The sequence below is a fragment of the Penicillium subrubescens genome (assembly GCF_028828155.1).
Source record: "Penicillium subrubescens strain IBT 31985 chromosome Unknown utg000008l_segment0_segment0, whole genome shotgun sequence".
In the NCBI taxonomy this organism is placed as follows: domain Eukaryota; kingdom Fungi; phylum Ascomycota; class Eurotiomycetes; order Eurotiales; family Aspergillaceae; genus Penicillium; species Penicillium subrubescens.
Window position 1 is genome coordinate 93,105 of NW_026643158.1, and position 26,092 is coordinate 119,196.

The 26,092-nt window shown below is 47.3% G+C and overlaps 6 protein-coding genes across 6 annotated transcripts; 5 read left to right on the forward strand and 1 right to left on the reverse strand.

The window, feature by feature from the left end:
* Positions 1-3,413: 3,413 nt before the first annotated feature.
* Positions 3,414-4,343, reverse strand: N7473_011068 (uncharacterized protein; the record flags this gene model as incomplete). The annotated part of the gene is made up of 1 exon (XM_057157007.1): positions 3,414-4,343. The coding sequence occupies one exon, from the start codon at positions 4,341-4,343 to the stop codon at positions 3,414-3,416; it is 930 nt and encodes a 309-aa protein (XP_057004301.1).
* A 2,857-nt stretch (positions 4,344-7,200) lies between these two features.
* On the forward strand, positions 7,201-7,946 carry N7473_011069 (uncharacterized protein; the record flags this gene model as incomplete). The annotated part of the gene is made up of 2 exons (XM_057157008.1): positions 7,201-7,477; positions 7,540-7,946. The coding sequence occupies 2 exons, from the start codon at positions 7,201-7,203 to the stop codon at positions 7,944-7,946; spliced, it is 684 nt and encodes a 227-aa protein (XP_057004302.1).
* A 2,911-nt stretch (positions 7,947-10,857) lies between these two features.
* On the forward strand, positions 10,858-11,571 carry N7473_011070 (uncharacterized protein; the record flags this gene model as incomplete). Its single annotated transcript, XM_057157009.1, has 1 exon — positions 10,858-11,571. One exon carries the CDS (start codon positions 10,858-10,860, stop codon positions 11,569-11,571), a length of 714 nt encoding a protein of 237 aa, XP_057004303.1.
* Positions 11,572-19,010: 7,439 nt separating this feature from the next.
* N7473_011071 (uncharacterized protein) lies at positions 19,011-19,253 on the forward strand (the record flags this gene model as incomplete). Its single annotated transcript, XM_057157010.1, has 1 exon — positions 19,011-19,253. The coding sequence occupies one exon, from the start codon at positions 19,011-19,013 to the stop codon at positions 19,251-19,253; it is 243 nt and encodes an 80-aa protein (XP_057004304.1).
* Positions 19,254-20,186: 933 nt separating this feature from the next.
* Positions 20,187-20,708, forward strand: N7473_011072 (uncharacterized protein; the record flags this gene model as incomplete). The annotated part of the gene is made up of 1 exon (XM_057157011.1): positions 20,187-20,708. The coding sequence occupies one exon, from the start codon at positions 20,187-20,189 to the stop codon at positions 20,706-20,708; it is 522 nt and encodes a 173-aa protein (XP_057004305.1).
* Positions 20,709-21,039: 331 nt separating this feature from the next.
* Positions 21,040-21,633, forward strand: N7473_011073 (uncharacterized protein; the record flags this gene model as incomplete). Its single annotated transcript, XM_057157012.1, has 2 exons — positions 21,040-21,187; positions 21,254-21,633. The coding sequence occupies 2 exons, from the start codon at positions 21,040-21,042 to the stop codon at positions 21,631-21,633; spliced, it is 528 nt and encodes a 175-aa protein (XP_057004306.1).
* Between the last annotated feature and the right edge of the window lie 4,459 nt (positions 21,634-26,092).

Below are 26,092 nucleotides of genomic sequence, written 5' to 3' on the forward strand. Positions count from 1 at the left end.
GTGAAAGTATAGCCCTGGCTGTAGTCGCGCCATCGGGTCATGGCAAGGGCTGTATTCAATGTAATCACGATCCGTCGTGATTGCTGGGTTGTACTCTGTCTCCTTTTGCTCACATTGACAGGTCTGCTCGTAGATCTATTTGCGAAAATCCACGACTTAGTGACATGATCTTACTTTCTGCAAATACGCTAATGAAGCGTCCAAATAGGAAAGGCTGCATAACTTTTCCATGAGATCTATGCTACGTTACCCATATCTTATTCATATCCCTGCTTATTTAACGTGACCTGGTATATGATAAACAGTGAAGCGAAACATTAGTTCATAATCACGGTCATGGCCTCTGAAAATATGTATGGGACCTGGATTCTCGGTTCGGGTGTGCGATGTTCGCTACTTGCCTCTGTTGGGTAGCTGGACGGAGGGTACACTTCTGCAAATTTAAGGGGGAGGCCAGATTTTTTTGGCGCCCCCCTCCGGGGCCCGGCCGGAATACCTTTAGGAAAGAACAAAAAGTCTTAGCGCCTCTCTTTACGTACTTATTGGTGCAACGATGCGTCGCGTGTCGAGTGACGGAAGACACATTGCTTCTTCTGATACCCCTAATCCCTATCGACTCGATGACCAGAGATTGCTGACGGTGCTGATAAATAAACATTATTGGAAGATATAGAGACAGAAATGATATCTCCGATATCTGAGCATGTGGAAAGCATGTCTCGATCTAAAAGAATAATACATACGATGGTAGGAGTACTGCTCGGGAAACATAAGGGCATGGAGATGGACCGTAATGGTGGGACAGGTCGTTGCAGTCAACCGGACTCTTTACTGCGGGGTGCACGGACGAAAAGCGTGAAATGGTTGACCATTTCACCGAAGTCTTGTTTACTAGTAGGAGTAAGGCCGTAGCGTACCTCCTGGGCCGGGGTTGTGGGATCCGGGGATCGCCTGCAGATAAGTACCGCTTGATTGGTCCACGTAGCTGCCAAGCCAGCCCAGTCTCTTGATAGTTGGAAAGTCGCCGCAGGCGGGTCCTGAGCAGCGAGACGGTCCTTAAAACTACATGATAACATTGTTAATGAACTTCAAATGTCAACTCTCCATCTTCAATATATTGATTTTTTTCTTCATTGATCTTTCTTCCTTAACATGGAGTGCCTACATATTCTTGTTGAACATCGATTGCTACCGGTGATTTGGGGAGCTAACGATGCGAGCGGGGACATTCTGAGCACATTCAAGAATGGTAGTTCAAGTGACGTAGTCTCGCATAGCGTCACACAGCAGAGTACCACAGGGAGTAAGTAGCAAGGCGCTCATACACTATGGTCTGTCTACCCAGTATGAAGACGCAGAGTGTTTAAGAATCCCAGCAGACTTCCTCACGGACTTCTTCCACTGAACACATATCTTCCATACTGACTACGATCTAGTCGCTTCTCGTCAATATGACTAGAAAGGATATTTCAAATTTGATGAGCGGTCTCAACATTAATTCGACACCGCAGAATAAGAGCACTCTGGGTTCTGGCAGAAACTATACCAATGAGTCAAAGCCACACAAAAGACAACGTCAGCGTCGAGGTCGTTCTCAGCGAGGAAATAATAAGGACCCATCGACCCAGCAGAATGGCAAACCAGACAGCAGCATGCAAAATCATGACCACCCACCTAGAACAAATAAAACCGTCAGGATGCCAGAGCAGCTTTCACCACCGAAACGCAATTCAGCCCTACGACAAAATCGCATTGGAACTAGGTGGTTGGATTGAATGGAGATCCGATATCGTTTGGGTGAGCAGTATCGTATGGGTGGCGGACCCTCGCTCCACGAGGGTCCGTAAAAAATAGTATTTTTTGTAAGGGTCCGGTTAAGTCCCACCACCGTCCGTACGGAATACCATCCGGTTCCATCCCCCACAGAGTCTAGCCCCTTTCAACCGCTTACTAAGGACGAGGCTGCCTTCATTATAAAGCTTACCCTTTGCGCTCTTCCTCTTCTCAAATTCGACTTGAACGCAATTACTTCCAAAATTTTGGAGAAATCATTTTCACGCTCCGATTTCATCTTGCGACGAATGACCTCGTTGGTCCTGGCGCAAAAATTAATACCAACGTACTAGCCGTAGCGCGGGATGTCGTCGGCCGAGGGGGGAGCAATCGAGGATATTTGCGACCAATGGTTTCGGGACTTCCAAGACCTTCGTAAGGTGTTGTTCGAAAGCAGAGGCTTCCTATCGGGGTCATGGCTCCTTGCGAAACTGTTAAAGATACATGGGCGGGAAGTCCCTTGGGACACCAGCGGATGCGGCGTAGATCTATTTGTGCCGGGGGAGCCACCCATCATTAGAGGTGGATACCTCGTCGAACCTGATCCAGTTGTTTTATATCTCTATTCTGAGGGTTATAAACCTGAGAATCCAATCATCAGGGATGATCTCAAGGTATGATTCTCTTTTGCCTGACTTTGTAACATGCTAACGTCGAGAACGAAGGTGCTCGGTTTTTGCAGACCGCATAACAGCAGCTTCAACCTGCAAGTATACTATACCGGATCGCAGCACCCATTGAAGACGATGATGAAAATGTATCCGTTGTCGGTTCTATTCAATGTAATGACGTGGAGAGGGGTCTATTCACTCTTCCCCAAGCTCCTCGTTTCTGGTTTCATGTTTGCGTTGCAGTTGGATGCTAAATCCCTTGGAAGCCTCCACGTGGAGGAATTTATTGGCTTATACACGACAAGGGGCTTTGTGGAACTTTCACCCAACGACCCCAACATCGATGGGGGGCTAGTATCAAAGGGGTCTGACGTGCGAAGGTTCAATGATAAGCTATCGTGGTCTCGACGATTTTATGGCAACCTTGAGATAGAAGAGGGATGGCAAGGCGACAGCATCGCAGAACATGCCATTAAACTAACATCTCAAGAGGGCAAATGGACCATCCGCTTGGTTTCGAAGAAGGCCGGGAAAGTAGGTGGATCGACTGCTTAGTACCAAGCTCAGCCGAGGCGTGTTCCACATGGCATCTGAGAAATTCAAAATCCAAGTTTCCGGGACCACTGGATCATTGTTTATACTATATTTCCGTGATTTGGCATGGATGCCTTGCGACATCTGCTGGCTTGGGCCCTTTGCCTCCCGTGGTTGCGCTTTCCACCTCAGGCGAAATGAACATTAGATGTCTTCTCGTGGAGCTAGTTACTACACTACGTAATTCATTTCCCTTGCAATTTGAATGTGCAGTACTACACCCTCTATCAAAAAGTTTCCCGACACTCGTGATTATGTAATTTTGACATGCCCTACCTACCATTTGCAAATATATATTTCTACACCAACCATATAGCCTACCACTGTATAACTATATGAGAAGATTGATAATTTGCCAGAAATAATATTAGATATTTAATATTTAGTATACCACCCTCTAGCCACACGCAGGGCCTCTAAACGCCTAGGCATGCTGAGAATTAGGCTATCAAATTTAGCCTGATCCAACGTAGCCCATGCAGCCTTTAAACACTCTATGAAGTACTGCCACCCTGCCTCAGATCGACCCATGTCAATTAGCTCTGGAAACATACTAAACACCTTCAGTTTTAATAAGCGCCACACCGGCTCAATAGGGTTCATATCAGGCGAGTGTGCCGGCCAGTCTACCACCTCGATACCGTGCGATTCAAACCACGATTTCGCGATATCGGCTGTATGGATCTTTGCGTTATCTTGTTGGAAGATAGTGCCGGGGGTATAGTGTAGAACTAGACCCTCGCCAAGCGCATCGATATAAGATCTCGCGGTGTAACCGTTCCTCGCTGCCGATTCATCACGCTCCATAATCACTAGGTCTGAGCGGCCACCTAGCCAGATAGCCGCCCAAACCATCTGTGATATATCCCGTACGTGAGGCACAATATTCACAAGACCACGCCTATAGGCCTCCGAGGTAAACCGCCATACCCAGCCGCTACCAAAATCCATAGTTTTGGAGTGCCTTTCAACGGAACATTCATCCGAAAATATCCACGTATCCCACGTGCGAAACCGGCGATATTTCAAAGCAAAAAGGTAGCGCTTAAACGCCCCAGAGGGCTTTAAAGGTATTCGTTTCCTCGCACGGCGTTTGCGAAGCCCGTATATAATAAGAATTGACCGAATAGTCGTTTTGCATGGTGGATTGGGTAGCTGCGAGCGAAGCGCTAGGTAGCTCCAATTAGGGTGCCGGCGGGCTAACTGATAGATCTGGCGTGTAGCGCGAGGGCTAATCTTGACAGGGCGCCCGCTGCGAGGTAGGGATTTAACGGTGTTATGCTGTTTGAAGCGCTCGAGTGTCATAAATTGTACTACGCGCGCAGGCGAATTCGCGCGCTAGTTTAGTAGGCGTGTGGCGGCCCTCATGCTTGGATACGATAGCAGCGCGCTGCTCAGTCGATAGCTCTGTCTTTTGTCTCCTATTGCCACTAATAACAGTGCCAAAAGAGCGTTCCATGGTTGTGTAGGATAAAAAATAAAACGGGGGGTTCGGGACGCGTTGTATAAAAACGCGCTAAAAATTAGCGTGTGTGTCGGGAAACTTTTTGAACGGACTGTACCTCAAACATTGGAACACTTGAAGATTCCGAATAGTTGCAAGCGCAGACTCCTGTTCAAGAAGGAGAATTTTTATCTATCAAAATGACTAGGAATGTCAGCTTGGCTTCAAGCCCCGGTGGAGGGTTCATCGGTGACCTATTGCGTCGTGCTGTCACCCGATCTAACCTCAAAAGGGTAATCTTCTCGGCGAACCAGCCTATCCCATAGGGGGGGGGGGGGTTTGAGGGTTGATGGGATGCGCCTATCCCATGGGGGTAAATCGGATCTTTTCCGATTTTAATTCATTCGATTTAGCTTTTTATACTCCATCCTTTTTATCTTCCGGGAACTCTACGGACCCTACTATTCTTGACAACTTGATGACACTGATGAAATGAAGATCTTCGAAAATAATACATGATACTGCGAGGCTCAAACATTCTTCTAGTTTATCTTTAACATTATATCCTGTACTTCTGTCCCGACCGAAGTCTTCGTCACTCCGGGCTTGCGGATCACATGAGCTTATGGCATGCTTAAGATTGACGCCAATCCGTGCTAGACAACCAGAACATCTCCCGCCGGTGCGCCGTAGCACTAGCCTGATCGTAACCTCCCGGCCATATATTACGCCGGCGATGTGGGACGAATGTGTCGCCTGTAAATTGGCAATGTGACCCCCAAATCGCTCGGGGTTCATCCGTCTTCGTCATCTGCACCGTCGACTAGTACCTTCGTCATGCCACCCTCTTGCTGATTCTGGAGAAACACGCTAGACTCGCGTAAATGCCGCCGACTAATCCTGATCGCAATATTCGGTACGTAGAGGTGTTCAACGACGCCCAGTGCAACCCGATAGCAGTCTCCCACTTCAGCACAGATACCTTGTGATGACAACAGCGCTAAGTGATTGGCTGTCAGCGATGTTCTAAGTGATCAGCACACAGACATACAACGATGGATCAATTGATACGTACGAAAAAGTGCGCTGGAGTCTCCTACACCACCAGGGGATCAGTAGGCGTGCAGAGAAGTCGGAGGGAGCCCTCCTTTAAGGTTTTCTGGATCAGGCTGATGCGATTGGTTGGTTGACAACGCACGGATGGTTTGCATGTAATGGCGGGACAGGTCCCGGCTCAGAAATGAAGCCGCAACATCGGAATCTATCAAGGAAGGTGGGGGGAGGGGGGAAGGGGAAGGGGGTGTACAGGCTGAGGATGAGTAACAGCATATTGGGCCTTTGCCAATCTACGAACATCTAAGCTTCATCTGCACTGGTCGCAAGTATATCTTTCCTGCTTGCCCCTCTTCTGTTCCGTAGCTCTTTCGCCACGACCCTCTGGAGTCTGTTCCTACGCCTAGCTTCACTGTCCTGTAAGAGCGTACTTGTCCAAACGCCGGTTATAGTTACTTAACTTTGTAGTTTATCTGCTTATTTAGGATACTGTATTACGCACATGTACCCGATAGTGTCTGGCAACTCTGGGCTTTCCCTTTCCGTTTTAGAGTATGGGACTCGGCATGGTGCGCCAGCTCAGTGATTTGAGGCTTCAAGTTAGAATCCAGCTTCACGTTACGCGGTGTAGAACTGCTAGGCTATCTAAAACTCATATTGCAAGAGGTAAACAAATACTGTGCATTATTATGGCAAATTGAGAGCCGTAAACAAGGATGCGAATAAGAAGAATGCCTGGCCCATGTAATAAAAGTCTGGCATGACGGTTGAGATTTGAGCCTGACACAGCTCATTTTCACACCTCATCATACACAATGCCGGCCATTTATCTAGCACGGTTCATCCATCCAACCGGCCTTCCATTCTCCTCCTCGCCAATAATCTCGCCCATACCCTGAGAACTTGTTAGGAACTCCGCATTCTTTTGATGTCACACCCTGCTCCGCTTACCTACCCGGTTTCATTCCGACAATAGGCTTCGTACGCGATGCCCACGGTAGGCATGCAGACAAGCAATCAATTCCGGAAAAAACGTCAGATTCCAAAGGACCGGCAAATATGGTCTGGACGAATATCTTCAGAGATACCAGTTCAGAAGCACAACACTTTGCTGTGCTCTGCTGAACATTATTGTGCACCGATCCAAATTCTCAGTTACATCTCGCTCACTCCGAATGCTTCTTTCAGGGGTTGCAAAGAGGTTCTGTGGCCTGTTTTCAAATGTGAAGACTGGAATAATTGTTCACGTTGGCTATGTTACTGACTTAGGAATGAGGCGCGCCTTTGGAATCCTATCAAAGACTTACGTGAGTGGAAAAGCAACGTAAGGTAGCAAAATGGTGCAGTGACATGGTAACGTAGTGTCCTGGCATACCTAGCAGCAGTCGAAGCGACCTTTATACTGGAGTTGTATGCTTAAATATCGATGAAGATATCACCTCCGTACGAGATGTTATGCCAAACATGATCTTTTCTTCGAAATATGAGGCAGTTAGATGTTAGTGGCGCGCTCTATCGTGACCAAACGCTAGGTGCGAAATCAAGAGTCTAGCAAATCTTCGCTTTCTATTCAACAACACGGTCGACATCCTGACTTGCGAAAGGCGTTCTGACTACGTGGTTGCATTTGCCTGCAAATCGGAAAATGGAGAGCGGGTCAAGATCATGCAAACATACGCTGGGGATGTGCTGAAGGCACTCAAGTCTTTACATGACATGTCTAGCACTCGTATTTCTGAACATCTTGCTGATTGTGGCCATGAATTACGTCATGAGTTCTTGCCAGAGTGTCACATACCCATCCCGACGAAAGTTCAATGTGCACCAGATTTGAAGAGTCCTGCGCTATCGGGCATTGACAGCGCACCGATCGACATACCTTTCCCGGAGGAAGAGCCTGAATCACTTGGAGCACAGGACAGTCCTACCGTTATTCTAGAAGGTATTCGGAAAGATTCTCTCGGTTAGATTTCACCATAATCATGATACTAATTCAACTATAAGAGCAAACCATGATCATTTCTCTCTCAGAACAGAGTGCTGCACTACCTACAGGTGGCTGTGAGGGTTCACAGCCCTATTTGACGCCTTCGATCACAGTCCCTTCCCACGTCGGTGCCATGGGCTACTCAGTACTCGTGGATATTCAGTATCCGTTCAAGAAACCTATAGGCGCTCTGAGATTTATAGCAAGTCCCAGCCGCCAAGGTCTTCGACAAGTTGTGGCGCAAATTTTGGCTAGCAATGATCCCCCAAATGACCCGGGTTGGTTCATAAAATCATTGTGTGTTCGAAAGGGGAACAGTTCATACGATGTTTTGGGCTACCCACAGGATGACATTGGTAGTTTACTGGACGATGTTCTTGAATTTGAAAAGCTCATCAAGATTGAGTGTGTATGCAGCATCTAATTGATATGGTTCTCTTTCCAATATAGAAATACTACGGGGCGCATGGACACAAACTGTGAACTGGGTGACACTTGTGAAGAGACTAGGATAGTAGGCAGACTTGGGCTTCCTCGTCCATTATTGATTCCATGAGGTTTGATGGTATCTTCTGAGTCCGTGTCATTCGCGGTGGTTCACTTGCAGATGCGCAGCAGAGCAAGAAGCAGAAAGGCGGGACTTAAAGGGATGGCGGGACCATCCGGCAACACGGTCAGTGCAGCAAGGCGTGGTGTGTGGACGAGGAGGACATGTACGTTCTACAATGGCAATCAAGATATTTTTGCAGGATGATACGGTTTTGTTAACGGATCGAAGTGGCAGAGCATCGTGTGTAGGACATTTTGCAAGAAGGTGACTTTTGCTACAGAAAGGGTACTTTCGAATATGTACTCCAAGTTCAGTTACAGTACGTTTAGGAGGGGCCTCCAAGGGTGGAGGTTGAGGCCCCAACGCTACAGACAGTGATCTCAATGAATTTTTTTTTATTTGATAAAAAAGACTGGTGTGATAGCGAGCAGAGCGACATGTTGGTACAACATGATGCAGTAGCACTTGATTGGCTTCGAATTTGGGTGGAAGCCTCACTTTTCACCTCCTGCGTAGCCCAACTGCAGAGTGGAACCACTATTCATTCAGAAACGTCCATGTGATATGTGATCTGTTTCACCGCCCCATCTCATCAGACCGGTGTCGAGTACGCTCAGGAAAGCCGAATCTTTGTCTCCTCAATCCTGTTAGGCATTGTCTCGGGACGGCCTTTTAGACTTGTCAATTAATGCATGTTTTGGAAACGTGGTGGATTATCAATAAGGATAAGGCGGCCGAAAGTGGGCCCCGCTACAAATGCCATCCTCCTTGATCAACTAAGCCGCCTTTTGGAATAATTATTATTTAACTCTGATTGGCTATTTCAATTCCCATCATCGGCAGAATCCTTAATCACCTGGTGGTGCAAGGATCATGATGCTCAACGCCTGTAACCAATCGAATCTTTTCGCTTGGCGCCATCGTCCCCAAAACCTACTTCAAGACATTATCGCACACCTTTCCAGTCGACGATGCGTGACGGACACTAAAACGGTCCCAATCTCCACTAAGCTTTTATTTATGTAGTTTCACCGCCATTTTTATACTGCGGCGGGATAAGGTCCTCCAATCAACTCTTTAATTGGCACCGCTCAATGCTAATATGTATGGAAGTTTCGTAACCCGTCAATCAGTCTACCGACCAATCTTTCCGTCACAATAACAGCCGACTGTAAGTCGGTCGTCTGCCTCGATTTGGTTCTCCCTTCATAATTCTCCGTACAGGCGGGGCCCAATCAAAGAAGGCAATTAAAGGAACCCGTCCTCTATGCTGAAATCTCTTCCATATATCGAACAAACCTTCCGATTCAATCGAAAGGAGGCGCTATATGTCTGACTACAAATTGGGTACGCCATTCCATTGCCGTTCCCTCGACAGAATGGTAGGCTGTTCCTGGGGTTCTATTTGGCAAGAAGCCGAAGTCACCCGTCACCTCTCAACCTCCCACGGCTGAAGAGACTGCAATCATTCACGACCGAGAACCATCATGCCGAGTCAATGAGCAAATTGTGCAAGATACTAAGATTTAAGCGCCGTTGGTAGAAATGGGGACCGGGCTCTTCGTAGCACATGGTCCAGGCGACGGAACAGCTTGCGCATGTTGCCTTTTCCATCGTGTCACCAACAAGTCATGCTAGAGAGGGTAGGCGGCTAGATAGGCGGTGACCATATTAGTTGCAACCTCGCGTATGAGTCAAACCGGAGACCACCGCAGCTTAAAGCTTGCACCCCCTTGGTTTGCAACTCCCCTTGGTTTGCAACCCCCCTTGGTTTGCAACCCCCCTTGGTTTGCAACCCCCCTTGGTTTGCAGCCCCCCTTGGTTTGCAACCCCCCTTGGTTTGCAACCCCCCTTGGTTTGCAACCCCCCTTGGTTTGCAACCCCCCTTGGTTTGCAACCCCCCTCAACCGGGGATTTCCCCGGATTACAGTATCATAGCTAGAAACCTAGATATTACGTAGACTGCATAGCAGCTGGCGGGTCAAGGCCTCCAAACGCCTGATTGCTAAGGCTGCAAACCTAGGCTCAGCGACCCCTGACGGAATAACAGTGGATACTCCGAACAAGGAGATAATTACCTAGTTAACTAACTTAGTTAACTTAATCCCACATGAATTAATCATAATTATGCCCGCATAAATTGCCAGAAAGGGGCTTTATAGCAATTCAGACTGGGATCTTGAACTGCAAATCCGGTAGAAGCCTCAACATACCAATAGATCGCTGGTCAGCTTGGATTATAATTTGCTGGAAGAAGCACGGAACGTCTTTTTTTAGAATCACAGGTGACTGGTCATCCCATGCTTCCAACCTGTTGTTTCTGCAGGTATAATATCGAGCCCTTTTCTACGTCTGCTCATCCCAGAAAGCGTAAGTGATCGGTGTATTGTAAATTTGTACTGTATATCTTTTGAGTTACCATTTTGTCTCGGTATATAAGCGCTTGCCTTCTGGGCCTTTCCCTGACCTTCGATGGGGTAAACCCCGATGCTTGTCCCATCTCTCCTCACATGCTGCAACGGCCCCGGCCTCTTTACCTTGTAATCGTTCACCACCTCGGACAAAGTGCACGTGGTGAATCCGAGTCGTGATTGAGCAGACTATACCAATAATGAGTGAGAATCCGTCCCTCTGCAGCCGAAAGAGCTATACCAAGACCATGGGAAACGAACAGAGGCTATGCATAAAGCGTCATACGGTTAGTGTAAAAACCAGTTTCTCATCACCGCATGCTCAATGCTAATTGAGCATGGTTTTCCAGCTATCCGATCAAGATCTAGAGCAAATGGCAAGACTGGCCGTTACGGTGTTGTTGAAATTGAGAAGTGGCCGTTCAAATCTTGCTCAGATTTGTCGTAGCCAGGATGCTACAATAGTTCGCGACCGGTGCCTCGAGTTACGGAGCCTATTACATTCGCCACCTCAGTACACTGAGCTAGAGAAATACGCTCGAGCTCTGTCGTCCATGTTAATGGAGAACTATTCCAAAATTGTTACACATGATCTCAGCTATGCCACTCGTCTTAAGCTAGCCCTTATCGTTCGGCGTTTCGATGACCCGAAGAAGCTTCGCGCATTCCTCGAAAGCCCGATCAAAAAGACAGTGTGGTTCAACCTTCATGCCGATTACCTGACCTACACTCACGAAACCATCCCCTACAATGAGTTTATAGACTCCTTTGACTTCTTGCTGTTACCTCAAAGTTCCTTGTTGCGACAAGCCTCAGAACGTAGGCCTAGTCCGGGATCTAGGACTAAAGTATATCATCCTCCACGAGCTGTTGCTAAATGGAGGACACACGACACTGCATCCCTTACACTTTCGTCGTCGACCAATATCCCGTCCCCGCCTTCCTCAAGTCTTGCTGCACGTCCTACGCTGCCTCCGATTCGCGACGAATTGAGAGCCTTCTTTCCAGACTCCAAAATGCCGCATGCCGCAACCCTCCCACCGTCACCCTCGACAGTGATTTTACAGCCCAACCAACATTCCGATTGAAAAAGCAGCGGAATACAATACACAATGATCTTGCCGTGACCGATCAAGGTATCTTGAGACCTCAGAGCGAGCAAATTACAATACAAAGAAGATATGCCAATTGATATTTACGCATGTGAGTACAGAGAAACATCCAAGTATCAGGACGTACTAACTTCGATTAAAAGAGGCCCCATCTGGACGAACTCTCCCAGCATGGGCTCCATTCCTACCCTACTCTTATCGAACGAAGGGTTCATTTCGACCTACATCCACGGTAGGGCAAATTCATATCACCTGCCTACCTTTTCCCCATATGAGGACAAGTTAGAGACTGGCACTTCCCCCTCTTCGGTCACGGTGGTAGTGGGTTCTGGCTTAGAAGCATACCATATGATAGATCTAATTGTATGAATCAGAGGGAGGAGTAATTTTTGGGCCGCCGAGAGGCTTTATTTAATGACCCTACTCCTCGACCGGTCCAAGAAAAGTCATCCCAACTGCCGTGTACTATAGCAACGGAAACCCCCAGATGGATTCCAAATTAATACTTCAACTGACTGCATCAATGGCTGCATCAGTGTGCTGCACATTGAGTTTTGTTCTCTGGCTCCTCTCAGTCAAGGCTATGACCTGGCAAAAACTGAATAACAAACCACTCACTGGCACTCAAGTTGTCACGGGTGCTTTCACTGTCCTGGGTACAATCATCTGCGCTCTGTTAGCAATTATGAAAGCAAACTCTATAATGCATTGGTTGTTCCCCATTCCACTACACAATTTTCTCTAACAGGCTGCTAGATATACCCTAGTCGGTACTAGAGTTGGAAATAAATTCTGTGCTTATAGTGCTCATCTCTGCTTTGTGAAAGTATTGAATCCGAAGATCCCAGTTTTCCAAAGCGAACGATTTATTGGCTCAATTACTGAGTTAGCTGTTAAGTGTATATATAAAGAAGCGACTATTTTTTAGTGCTGCGCCCAATCTTCAAAGTTTGACTACGACAGCGGCGTGATTGGGGTTATATTTGGATCTGCGAAGAGTGTAAAAGACTGTGTTCGTTGAGAGATTTACACCTCAGAGAATCCGCACTGTGCATCTAACTTGTGTCACACACTTCTCAATCTGAAGCGTTCGCATGCTGAGCAGCACAGCAGCTCCAATTACGGTAGATTGTCGCCTTATATGTGATCGGAACTTTTAGCTAGTGGTGTCCATGTTGGTATGAAATTCGAATGTCAGGAGATGTGCTTCAAATCTCAGGGTATCTCAATGCTACTCAGGGTCTCAGGCTGTGACGGGTAAAGGGACTTATATCACAAGTGGCAAAGAAGGAATTGCGTCGGTGGATAGGATCCATTCGTGGTGCTCCTACATTACCTAAGGGGCAATCACGAAGATGCGCAGCACCGATGATCGTGCCGAAGATATTCACCGGACTGGAAGACGAACTCAGCATGACAAGGCATTTGGGAAATCAATGACCTTCCAACTTAACATAGTCGGGGTTTTGTGCCTGCAGAGTGGCTGGCCGGTTGTGCGGGGTTCACTGGCCTGATAACTTTTAAAGAAGGTCCCGGGAGGTTGCTGCCCTGGGTTTGAGCTGTTCACGAAGGCCATCAGGCTGGAGAAACATTATTGTTCTTCAGCAGAAATTAAGAGAACAGACTTATGTTCAGTTGACCGAGTGAGCGTGACTACACAGAAAGAATGCCTTTACGTAAGGTACAAGTGGCCAAGAGGGATCTGTGGTTCGCGGAATACTCTCCTGGCCAGCCTTCATATTACCATGCCTACCCTTTCCCACGAACCATCCATATTTAATGATCCAATTATCAAGATACTTGAGTTTGCTTGATTGTTTTGGGAGTGGACGCGGTAGGATGGGCAGGGCTAACCTGAAACGAGCTGCTATTAGGACGTGTCCACATGGCTGCTGTACCTGGGTCGCCGGCCATTTATTCGCCCATTTCTATTATCTACCATCTTCCAGGCCATTGCCTTAGAATCATTTCACCCGCTCGCCGAGCAAAGTCAGAATACAGGGAATTATAGGAGTACTTGAGAACAGTTACCTTGAATCTTTATTTTACGCCACTGATCCGGCTCATAGGGGGCAATTGGACTATAGCACTTACACACGCCTAGGCCCCAGTCATTCGGGTTCGACTACTCAAATCTCCAATGATAGGTCAATTTCAGTATTATTTGAGTGTTACTGTTTCTAACTTGTCGATTGCTCAACCAAGCTTTCTTCCACAAGCGGTTATGGTTTCATGTAATGGATCTTTGAAGAATCCCTGCGAACTTTGATATCGAGGCTCTGCGGGATCTAGGCAGTGAAGGGTGATTGAATCTCTTCCATTAGATGGATCACCTCTATCAAGGAATATTAGGTACTATATCTCTCTACTGCAAACCTTGGCTTGTGGTGAACAGTCCACCGGGAAGTTCCTTTTGTAAGTGATATTCATTCGTTCATAGTCAATTATACAAGAGGGGTGAGCTTGGGTCAAGTCAAACTTTTTCACCACGTACTCTTTGTCTAGCCCTTTGGTTAAGCTGTGGACCCCTGGGATTTCTTGTGCAGTTGCCATGGTTGAAAATGAAGGTCTGTCTAGCAAGCGTGTTCTGTACGATTTCTGACTAGACCGGTACTGGCGCGCTCTTTCTGAGCCGAAATTTTTGGTCCATTTTTACCCCAATCTATCACACTTGCTTTGGCATTTCTCAGATACAATAGCCATTGCTTACTTATTTTTCTTTACGTTCGAGCCTGAGTGGCGCTTGTGCATTCCTTGGGAAGAACCGTGCAACTAGAATTATGTGCCCGGAGCCGTAGAGGCATCATTCATGCGTGAACTAAGACAACCATCCACGATGACAGAACGGACCACTTTTCCCTGGCGTGGCTCGCGCCTCAGAGAAGTATGTTAGAAGGTCAGCTTTACGATAAGATGTCCGTCGTGATTCCTGAATGAACAGTGTTGATGTGACCGGCCTCGATTTGCATAATATTCCAGCCAACTGTCTATTCTGTTTCTGTTGGGCAGAACGAGGGTTATAAGGCAGAATCATCAATCAACTATTCCTTGAGCACCGCGCACCTGACAGCACCTCAGTTGGTGTACGTTGCCGACAGTTGAAGACTCTCCGCGAGGTCGACAAGGTGTGGGTGTTGCCTAGGCATATGATGGGGCAAGAAGTAAGCACCAGTCATAGTTGAAGCTAGTAGAACAGAAGTGTAACTCCCGAAGTAACAACATGATAGCTGGGTGCCTATGTCGGGCCCTGCCAAATGAGTCTAACATCAATGTAGAGACTAATCTAGCTAAAGGCAAGTGGTCGAAGATGGTGGGGGGACTCATAGTTAAGCAAGTCTTGGCGGGAGGCGGTTACACGATTTTCTTGCACCCGCCCTTATCTCCATTAATAGTAGTGATATCCGATCGGATCTTTTTGATCTTTTCATCTAATCGCTAGTACTACCTAAATATCATATAATATTCTAGGATTATCACAGGGAAGGCTCTTAGCCTACTCCCTACGTGGTAATAGGTATCGTGCGGTATGTCATAACTTCGTCCGCGCCCCCTTATGCGCGTCGTGCAGTCTGTCACACCTTCGGAGGTATCCATTGTGGTTGGCCTGATCTGCGTGCTCCGGTTACCCTGGTTGCGTGCGTGGAAGCCTAGTTGCCCCATCAAAATTCTGACCTTCTTCTTCTGATCCCCACGGGCTGTTCCGAAAAGTCTCAATCACGAGCGAATCCACAATACCCATTCAGCCCTTCCAGTCCCTCCGGTTGTTTGGCGGAATTTTGTTAATCACAATCGGTATATGGGAAACGTACACGATCCCATATGACAGCGAGACCGTTGGTGGACTGAATGTCGGCATAAGTCAAGGATATGAACCTCGATCGGATCCAGGGCTCTTTGGACTTCCTCTGAGTGAGCCATGAGTTTGAGAATGCCCGGAAAAAGGATGACTACTTCAGCAAGCAGTCCTTCCTACGAAAGAAGTACCATATGCGGCGCCACCAATCCCAGCTAGAACAACTGAAGGCCTCCATGACGACCCCTCCGTCAGCGACATGGCGTGGAACCTCTAGAATCTCCTCTGTTGACCAGCCCATGGCGTATATTAGCAATGGCCGATGTAAATCCTCTCTGCACGTGATGGTCATGGATCAGTCAGATAGTCATATCTTTTATCCTCCATCAACGCGGGTCGACGATATCCTTCCGGTACTATCACGTCGATCCAAACAAAGCACGGATTTTTACTTTGACTACTGTGAGTGCAGACATGGTGATGGTCTCTAGCCGCAGATACAGGCAGTTTCTGATTGCTAACAACCGATCAGTCAGGGCTCAGGCTTCCCGCAGATGGTATCCACATTCACCCCGCTGAAAGTCGACGATTCAAGCGGTCTTCGACGCCGCTGAGGCCTTGCTATGTTAGATTGCCCTGTCATGATTGGTTTGTGTTAACGCCTCTTGGATCCCAGGACGCGTGTTGACTAGCTGCGCACTCCATCAAAAACCTTGAATAGCTCGATCTTTCACCAACCTTTGACCCCCACGGTCAAGAATAACCACTATACAAACAGGCAGATATGAAGAACCGCATATTTCATCTAAATACCGGAATAATGTATTTGTAAGGAAGGTACCAACGTATTTTCGATATAAAACAATGACGATCTGAAGGTTGTTGCGATTTAAGGTTCACCATAGTTGGGGCTTATTGATGCATATTATGCGCCCGGGTGCTTCCCCTGCTCTCTGTTTATATGCTGGGGTAGACTCATGACAGTGGCCAATGTTGTACTTGCAACCAGGGAGAGAGATTCCTCATACCTTGAAGACCCAACCTTCACCAGCAACTTAAGAAGCGATGATGATCAGTTTCTGTAACAAAAGAGCAAATTTAAGATCTGAAAAAATAGCACTAGCGAATCGAGATCAAAATCTCCGAATATTATATACTAACACACAAGAGAGCCATCCAGTAAGGCTATCGCTTGTGACCCGAGGACATAAGTAGCGGTGTGAAAATTCATTGAATGGTGGAGAGAGCTTAAGGGGCATGAAATAAGTACCACAGGATTCCGCGGACACGTCCCGGTAGCATCCCATCAAGGCGAAACAAACAGTGTATCTCTTTCAGCGGTGTAAAATGTGCTGTGTTTGACTCAAGAAAGGGTCAATCAAATTTCCATGTCCCGGCGACTCAGGCGTCGTATGCAGCCTTCCAGCTCAGGCTGGTTTAACAGTCATTCCTGGGTTAACGAATAAATCTATCGTTGCGGGTTTCTTTATTGCTACGCGATCATGAGATTGAATTCATCGAATTCATGCCATTGAACCAGCTCGGCGTCCCTCGACTAGAGTGCTTTATTATTCGGTTGATGGTGTATCTGCCCTCCAAATTCGCTACTCACTGGGTCGCTTTGCACGGTACCCACGACGGTGTCTAGGCACTGTTTCTGCCATAGTCTCAACGTACAGGTATGGTTGTCCACCCCGCTTCAGCATGAGCCAATCAGAACCCCCTCGACTCCCTCAACTCCCTCAACTCCCTCAACTCCCTTCAGGGCTCAGCCAGTTGTCCCAAGCTGTCTCCCAACTTGCTTCTATACCGGCAACCGTCAATATTCTGTTGAAAGTTGCAACCTCTTGGCTCAAAAATTCTGCAATATAATCTGGGTCCACCCAGTACCGTAATACGTCGATCTGAAATGTTGCCTCCATTCGCCGCGCACAGTGTGTCAGCCGTTGCATGTCGTGCTCCAATTTTGCTTCACTTTTCATTTCTGAAGCGTTACAAACGCCCATATCTTCTGGAGGGACTCCGTTGTCATCCACACATAGTTTCGAACTGCAGCGTAGGGAGGAGAAAATCTTACGGTCATCCGACGAGGGATACAGGCTAAATGCTATAGTGGAATATATATTTTGCGGTCATGTTGAGAGATCACACACGTCTAGTTAGGGGGGATACAAAATAGGTCGTGCAAACTGCTTGCCAGGCAGCGTAGAAAAGGATAATTTGATATGTCAAATCGAACCTCTTATTCAAAACAAATGTGGCTCAGAGATCAGCTAATCATTGCTAGTTTTGGCAAGAGGCGTTAATAGGGATATGATAGGTATTATTGGCTGAGGCTGAGCGATCAGGAGTACTGGCCTGGTCTTGAGTCTATCCACCAATCCGGAACAGGAACTCGTCACGCTCTTAGCAAGAGAGTCAAAATCGCCAACTTTTCGACGGTGAGGTGCGACAGCATAATCTATTCTGGTGTATGAGACGCATTGTTTGACATTCGTGATTGATTAGACAACGATCTGGAATCAACTTGGCGGATTTAAATGGTGTGTGGGGCCACGTTGAAGGCTGTGCACAACCTCCGCACGGCAAGCACGGATCGGGTCCGACAACACTACAATCAACGGCACCGGTGGCAGGTTCCACGCCAGGGTGCGATGCGATGGCACGGATAGCGGTATTCCACTTGTGGAAAAGATATGCCCTATGAGCAACGGGTCGGTGACTCGCGATTACCTGTTCCAGAGTGGTGCGGAGATTGAAAGTGGGACCAGTCGATTCGGGCAACGAATCAACGGATGTTAATTGGAGAGTGGCCTATCGTAAGCCCGATTGCCATTTTAGGAATAAAGCGTGCATTCGCACGTGATGATGCCAACTCTTTCGTTATCTATATAAGACGGAGTTACACCCCGTCTCTGTCAGTTTTGTTGTCATTTTGACACAAGCGAATTTCGATGTCTCAGATACGGCAGTCGTGGTCACCACGGACAGGATGCAGAAGACTGCTACTTCTGTTTGCAAAGTCGTTGTTCGCCGCGCTTTATTCTTTTGAATTACGAGGGACTTGCGTCCCATTCCTTGGAACAAGTTGCAGCTTGTTTTTCTCGTGAGGTATTCAAACTCCGCCGCCGCGGAGTTTGAGGGTATTTTGTTTATGTCAGTCCGCGTAATGCCGAGAACATAAATTGTTTTGTCGATTGTGACGACTGGTCCTATATTCAAGGGATTGAATTGTTTGGCACACGGCCACATGCGTCTAGGCAAGCAAGTTGCAAAGAAGCTCGTCGGGCTTTTGAACACGATTATCAACTGGTCATGTCTCGGCAAGGGCGAGACATTGGGCGCGCGGGGAACAGCGCGGTCTTGAAGGGACTTATTACTTCTGGCGATAAGTAACGGATGTTGATGGCAGACTTTATGAAAAAATATTGTTTTGTTGTTTCATCTGCGAATGAGATTACATTCCTCGTTTGGAGAACAGGGTAAAGCTAAAGATTTACAGGTTTAATGACGGCTGGGCGGCGAAGGTCCCACGCGGAAGAAGATATATATTTTGAGGGGTATTCAATTATGTTTTGATGTTGTGATAGGAAACAACAACAGGAAGCGTGATCTGACTAGTATGGATGATATCGCGAGGACTGCCCAATCAGTCCTGGATCATATCGAGAGCAACAACCACGAAGTCGATGGATTCGAGCGCGGATTCATCAAGAATGTGAAGAGATTCGCACAGAAAGCTCAAAAGGGCGACGCTGAGGGCATGAGCAAGGTGCTCACGGCCCTTGACACGATTCACAAGCGACTCGATGATCTCGAAAAGTCTGTCTCGACATCAACGACCACGCAACGTATCAATCCATGACTAGACCTCGCATAACGAACCCTTTTCTCTGAATCTTGCCTCAAATAAGTCTAATACACATTTTTCAAACCAATACACCCGCTTTTATATAAGAATCTGTCGTTTTCTCCATATATCCCCTAGTGGTATAGGCGATATACGGGGAAAACGACAGCTTCTTATATAAAAGCGGGTAAATTGGTTTGAAAAATGTTTATTGGACTTCATCGAAGCAAGATTCAGAGAAAAGGGTTCGTTATGCGAGGTCTAGTCATGGATTGATACGTTTCCACTTTGAGGCGCAGGTACGATGTTTAAGCTCGCGGTATCCCATACTATAAACTTGGCCCGGAAAGATTCGACCGTGTCTAGCGTAAAAACAAGATTAGCGTAATGCTGTGCGTGGTAAAATCCTTACGTAAAGGCCTTATACACAAACCTGCTGGACTGAGGAGCTATGGGGAAACCGACAGTTGACCAGCAGGTTGATTGACGTCTATCCCGGGGTCAGTAATGCTGCGGGTAAATGTGGTGTGGCTAACGCTCGACGAGAGCAAAGCATACACAGCGGCACTTCAATTATCGCTCTGTCCACCATCATAAGCGCTTGGAAGGTTCGAATCTCGATTTTAATATAGTTCTAATTAGATAATATTTCGCTACCAAGATTCATTGATCTTGTCTCTAATTTGTGGGAATCTATCTTCCAAGTCCAATCCAGGATATTCTAAGCAGCCAAGCTAGACCGTATGTTACAATGGATGTATTTTCGATTTATGGAAGACCATCAGGCGACCGGAGAGCCAGGATAGATTCAGATCTTTCAAAGCGCAGTGGTGCAAATTTGATCCTCAAGCCCGGAGCCGTTGGCTTCAGCAGTTTAGCGGGCTGCATCATCGTCCAGATTCGGCGATTTTAATACTAGCGGGAAACTCAAAAGAGGCATCGGCTCAAATGCCGTTTCTATCCCCTTTGCTGAATATCGAGGACCTAGCGCAAGCAGATGTCCTTCCGGACTTCATACAGAATCGGTCAGCCATACACCCTAAGACCTTCCTTTTCGCAGATTCCCGCTTTGTGGCACTTGGCTACTGGCACCGCGTTTTATCCAACATGCACACCGAAGGGCGAATCTCGTTCTTCTCTGAAACCGACGCCAACGCGGAGAATTCTCCGTATGGGATACAATTTGAACCCGATGCTATTAAAAACTTACACCTCATCAATCCAGTTACTGGTTATCATTCTCTGGTTGCCCAGAAAGAAACGTACAAGTTTCTCGTATCGTATCTTTTGACGCCTATGGAGCCTTCTATTGAGTCCACGGCTAGCTCAGGAGGGGACAATCAAACCCAGCCCCTTTCGATACTGAGTTTGACTGCTCGGCTACAATATGGGAGACCAGACCACATTGTATGGAAAAATGTGAGGAGTATTTTAAAGGCGTCCGCTGATGAAGCTCATGACGATCTGTAGCAGCTCCGCAATGACGCAGAATACTGGGATTTGCGATTCTCCGATATGCAAAAGGAAAGCCTCGTCCTTTCTGCGTGCTGTATTCGGGCGTATAGATGTTCTTCAAGCTGTCTATGGAAAACTTCGTTCTTGCCGTACCGACTACCACACGAGACTTGGTGACAATTCGTCGGTGGTTCAAATACGTTGTGATGATGCCCAGATCAAAGACACCATATACATGCATTCCATGTTTCGCTCTATTCTCAATGACATGCTTTTGTCGATACAGGATCATGAGTGGTTATGCAGACACCAGGAAAATGGAACGTTACGTTATCTTTTCCACTTAATGGCGGAAAATCATCCTACAGTACGATTGATCAGCCTTGGAACGATGCTGCGGACTATCGACCGCGAGCTTTCGGATAGCAACTGCCAGGAAGCGATCCCACTCCCCATCGCCCAAGCCCTCCATGACATGTCAGTCGTCGCTGCTTGTATGCAAGAGACTTCCAAACATTACAATCTTATTTCTTGCTTGGACGAAAACTATGCTTGTCTAGCCAATGATGCGGCATCAGACTGGCAGGAACACGAAATACCATGGCTACGCCTTGTCCAAGGGTTGCTGGAAAATGTCCAGTGCCGGGGGACTGAAATCAATCGACAGGCTCGCAAGGACATTGTTTCCTTGCGAGACCGCCACCGCCAGTTCTGGAATAGCATCGACGATTGCATGCTTTTATGGAGCAACCATAACCCCATTGTTCCCATGGTTCTCAATCAGGCACCTGTCCCGAGAGCATCTGTAGAATCATCAACCTTGTGGGAAGCCAGTTGGGACTCGCCAGATGCAAGCCCAATGCCAACCGCTACACAAAAGAGGAAATCGCGGAAATGGCCAGGCAGCTCTAATGGAAATGCTGAAGCAGCCCTGGGTTGACCCTAACCAGGACGTATATCCTGTCCCTCCCCTGAGGAGTCCGCCGGTCCCAGGGCTGCCAGTGTATAAAGGGTCCGGCTGCCCACACTGTCCCTACGTGGGTCTTGAAGTTGGTAGATCGATTATGAGGGAGTGAGATCGCAGGTCCGGCGGGGGCTACTCAGGGCAACCCATCGCTAGTTGATAGGTCGAGACTCTAGTTAGTTGTGCGACTGGCAAGGACAACCCTGATTTTCCAGGAAATGATGATTTTATCTAGATTTTTACATCTTTCTTTATGTTAGTACCTAACATACTAACTCCGATACACCATTAAAACATACATAAGTCTTCGAATCTTATGTTTGCACTGTTTGAGGAACCTGAGGTTCGAATCGAACCTCGCAGGTTCGACTCCAAAAACCGTGGAGTCGGATCGCGGTTCCAGAATCCTAGAATCGGAACCTGAGTCTTGGCGGTTCCGAGTCGAATCGAACCGGGAGAGTTGCGACTCCTGCCGAGGTCTATCAAGAATAACACCGCGTGTTCCGGCACTTCAAAGGAGCCCCATGCAGACTTTACGGACCATACTTCAAGACAATCAACATATCGAGCCAGTGAATTGAAACATTGTCTTATGCTTAGTTGATGTATCACTTTTCGTTGTATCGTAAGCTGATAAAGGATTCGGAATTTTTGACAAATAGTCTTTAATTGAATTTGGCTTTTCTGGATGTTCTTATGAGAACAAAAGCCTGTTTACATCCTTCGTCTTCGGCATCTTCACTTCCTCGCTGGAGATCTTGATCTTCTAGCCAGCAACATCCATCCGCAACCATTTGGACACTCCACAAGTAGCAAAATGGGTAAGTGCATGGTTGTAATGGAAGTCATAGATCCGCATAGCTGATGAGTATTAAAATGATGATATTAAAGCGCCTCCTGCTATGGAAGCAAATAGCTCAAATGCGCTTATGTCGATTGCCTTCTTGTTAAATGAAAGCCCGGGGTAGGCATTGCACGGTACTGAAAGTTCCACTCCCCGGGCTGAACCGGCGCAAGGAGGTTCATCCGGGACCGTCCCAGTCGGTTTGGACGAGCATGGAAATCCAGTACTCAAAGCCTTGACTTCTTGCCGTGGTCGTGAGGTGGCAAATCGGCTGCCTGCTACGAACGTGGATTGGCGTGGCGGTCAGGCAAGGGACTGCCTTACTCAAATCAAACTCCGTGCCGCCCAGGTGCAACGTGTCGGAACCTCTGCTCCTATTGAACAGTCATGTCTAAGTTGTCGAAGCGGACGTGGTCCTTTTTCAACCTGCCGCGTACTCGTGCATGCAGGCCAACTCTATTTCAAAGGAGCGTGTGCGAACTGCGCATTTCATAACGCCGGTACAAAGTGTTCCTTCCGTGAGTACATCCCCTCGGCCGTATTGAGCGGACAATGCGAATCCGAGCTGATCCCGATGCACTACCATAGGTACCAAATCAGGAATCTCTTCTCCTTGGGTATTTTCTTTATGGAAGGGATCGATTACAACAAATTCTACACTCTATGGACCAGCTCAGGTTTCTTCAGTCAATGGAGACCAGAGAAAGATTGTTCGAGCGTCATTTATGATGAGACCGGCATTACGTTAGGGGGTGGATTTGCGACTGGCGCAGGGACAAAGGGAGGTACTCCTAGGACAACTGGGACAACGCGCAGAGGACGCTTCATCACCAGGTCTGTATGAGGCATTTGGATGAAAATGCGATCCCAATGAAAACATTCCGAGAGCGTTAGTTCGTGAAAATCAGGAATAGATGAGCCAGGCGTCCTATTTATACATGCACTGCTGGGAGTTGATGTTTTTCTGACCCCTCGCTCTAAGCGATGGGTTGCCCAATTTCACTTCCTGATTGGTGTTCATCTGAAAGACGAGTGTCTAAGCGAAGGCTTCCACATTCAGTTGAACGCTCACGAACATCAAGCCTACTTTTGGGCTCTCAGGAATCTCGTTGCATTGTGTAGCCTACGGCTGACAAACGCTACCGAGGATCATCTTCAGCAGGCAGCTGCAGAGTTCCGCAAGAAGTGCCCATTCAGTCAACACACTTGTACTTATTAATATCTCCGTTTCCATTAAAGCGGGACTTTCCAGTTTTGTGCCATGAGGGGAAAGGCATTGTCCGGCAAGTCTGGAAAATGTAGATTATAAATAGTTGAGCTTGATTGGAAAAATTGTAACGAATGTCTACAAGGCATTTGACCAAACACGTCTGCCAGCCTCCACCCATGCCAATATGTTTAAGAGACTTGGCCACCCAGTTGACATTTCCTGCGGTGGTAACGGGATATGCTCACTCCAACTCATCATACGATGGTGTATGTGCTGCGTCGAAAAATTCAGAGATCATCCAACTGGCCTTGGTGATGCGATGACACTCCTTCTCACAAGTAGCGAACTGTAGAATCAATGAAGTAAAACCTACCGGCCAGCAGCAGTCCGCGTAGAATACGAATGGCTAAATAGGCGAGGACGACGTCTTCCGTTTCGATAAAGAGTAATATAACAGCGCGATGACACCTAGAAGTGGTGGGGTGTTTCAGTGTGAGATAGCAGACGGTCCTGGGAATTCCGACGTTGCAGAGCTCACTCTGGCTCACCATGAACGGATGGTCTCTATTTTAGACTTGAAGTCAATGAAAGGCCTTGTTACTCCAGCCTCAGACCAAAGCAATGATGAATGCTCAGAGTACTACCGGCTTAATCTAAGCGCAGTTTGAGATTTCACAATATTAGAGGACGGCGCGGTTTATTGCAGCCCCGCTCGATGAAGGCGCTGGTTTGTAAGGTGCATGGTTGGTAAACCACTGCTAGGTCGCATCTGCAGACCTCAAGGGGGAAATAACGTGCTGCTGATTTGGGCAACGCCCCAATATCAAACTAGCTCGTAAATATTACGGCTATTAACAGATACCGATTCTGGCTGCAATGACTGTGCTGTACGCTGATGAACATGGACGACCCAACAGCTTTCGTCCCAGTAGATATAGTGGCAAGGTTTGCCCTCGCGTGATTCAAAGAGCTGGCAACGTCAAGCGCTGCTTTACTTTTCTTCTCTCCATTTACAGTCAGAGAGGCTTGATTGATAAAGTTGGAAGTTAGAAGTTAGCGTCGAGCTTTATAGCGAGAACTGTGACGCAAACCTGAGCAAAAACTCACCAAAGATGGGTCATACTTAGAATTAGAGAAGATGGAATCAAAGCAAACGGTTTCAAAGAAGCAGTGGTTGGACAAAATATGCTGCATTTAGAGCTTAATCCTTTTTTGCCGTTGGTTATTTTACTGCACTACTCCTGTATAAATTTCAATGCTCCTGACAGGCGCAAATGGCTGGACATCGGCCAAGATGGTTCCTCCTACTGCAACATTAAATGTCCCATTCGCCTACCTTCTCAGGCTCTCCCAGACAATTTATTCAACCGTATTGACGCCTCCGGAGGGTGGGGGATCAATATTTTCCTGCTCGCCCATGTTGCTAGATCGGGAATGACGGTCTTGTCCTGGGGTTTCAACGGTTACTGACAGATTCAAATTGTTTTGCAAAAGCGCTCCCTCAAGAGCTGTGTAACCTTAAGCCGCCCTCAACGGTCAGCTTCATGTGAAATCATCCATATAGCTAGATTAAAGGAGACGATGTTTGGTACGATTTCTGGAAATAAGAAGACCCCCAGGAGCCCCCGGTATCGACGAACACCGACGTGGAGGCTCAGGTATTCCTCATAGTCCATATTGTGTCTTGCGTTTCTCATTAATGCTGGAAGTCCCTTTGGCGGAATGTAGGGCTTAATTGTGCTACATCCCGCCGACCGTAGCGTATGTGAATACTAGCGTAGGGGAATAATGTCTCGCGACACGAGCTTCTAACATGAAATATGGCCGAAAAAGTCAATACTACTGGTGGCCTATTGAAAGATTTCAACACCGAAAATTTGGCTGCACGAACGGGAACTTCGCCTTAAAATCAGCGCCATTTTGAGATGAAGATTCGCAGATTGGCATCCAAAACAGTCCCGATAAAACCCCACTACTCGAGCGCAGATTTAGGAAAGGTGAAGAAGTCGAGAGGGGCCTATTCAATAGAGCGAGACAGAGGGGGCCGGAATCATGAGTAGGATCTCAAACCAAAGGAAAGGAATGGATGTGGTAGGCGTGCTAAACGAAGGTAGATCAATACTATTGTCTATCGGTTTCTCTACCTTTCGACCTTCTCCTATCCCGAGTACCTCTCACGAATAGTGCGCCCCGTGTAGCCATGCCTTATTTTTGCTATCTCCTGAGCCATTTTTTTGTATCTTTGCATCCGATATTTAGGTCTACAGAATTGCCAGATGGGATTCTTAGATAGTGATGTGGAAGGGCCTTACCCCACCATGGTTGGATTAAACCTAATTTATTCTTGATGGTGAACAGGTAATGTAAAAATCGCGCACTTC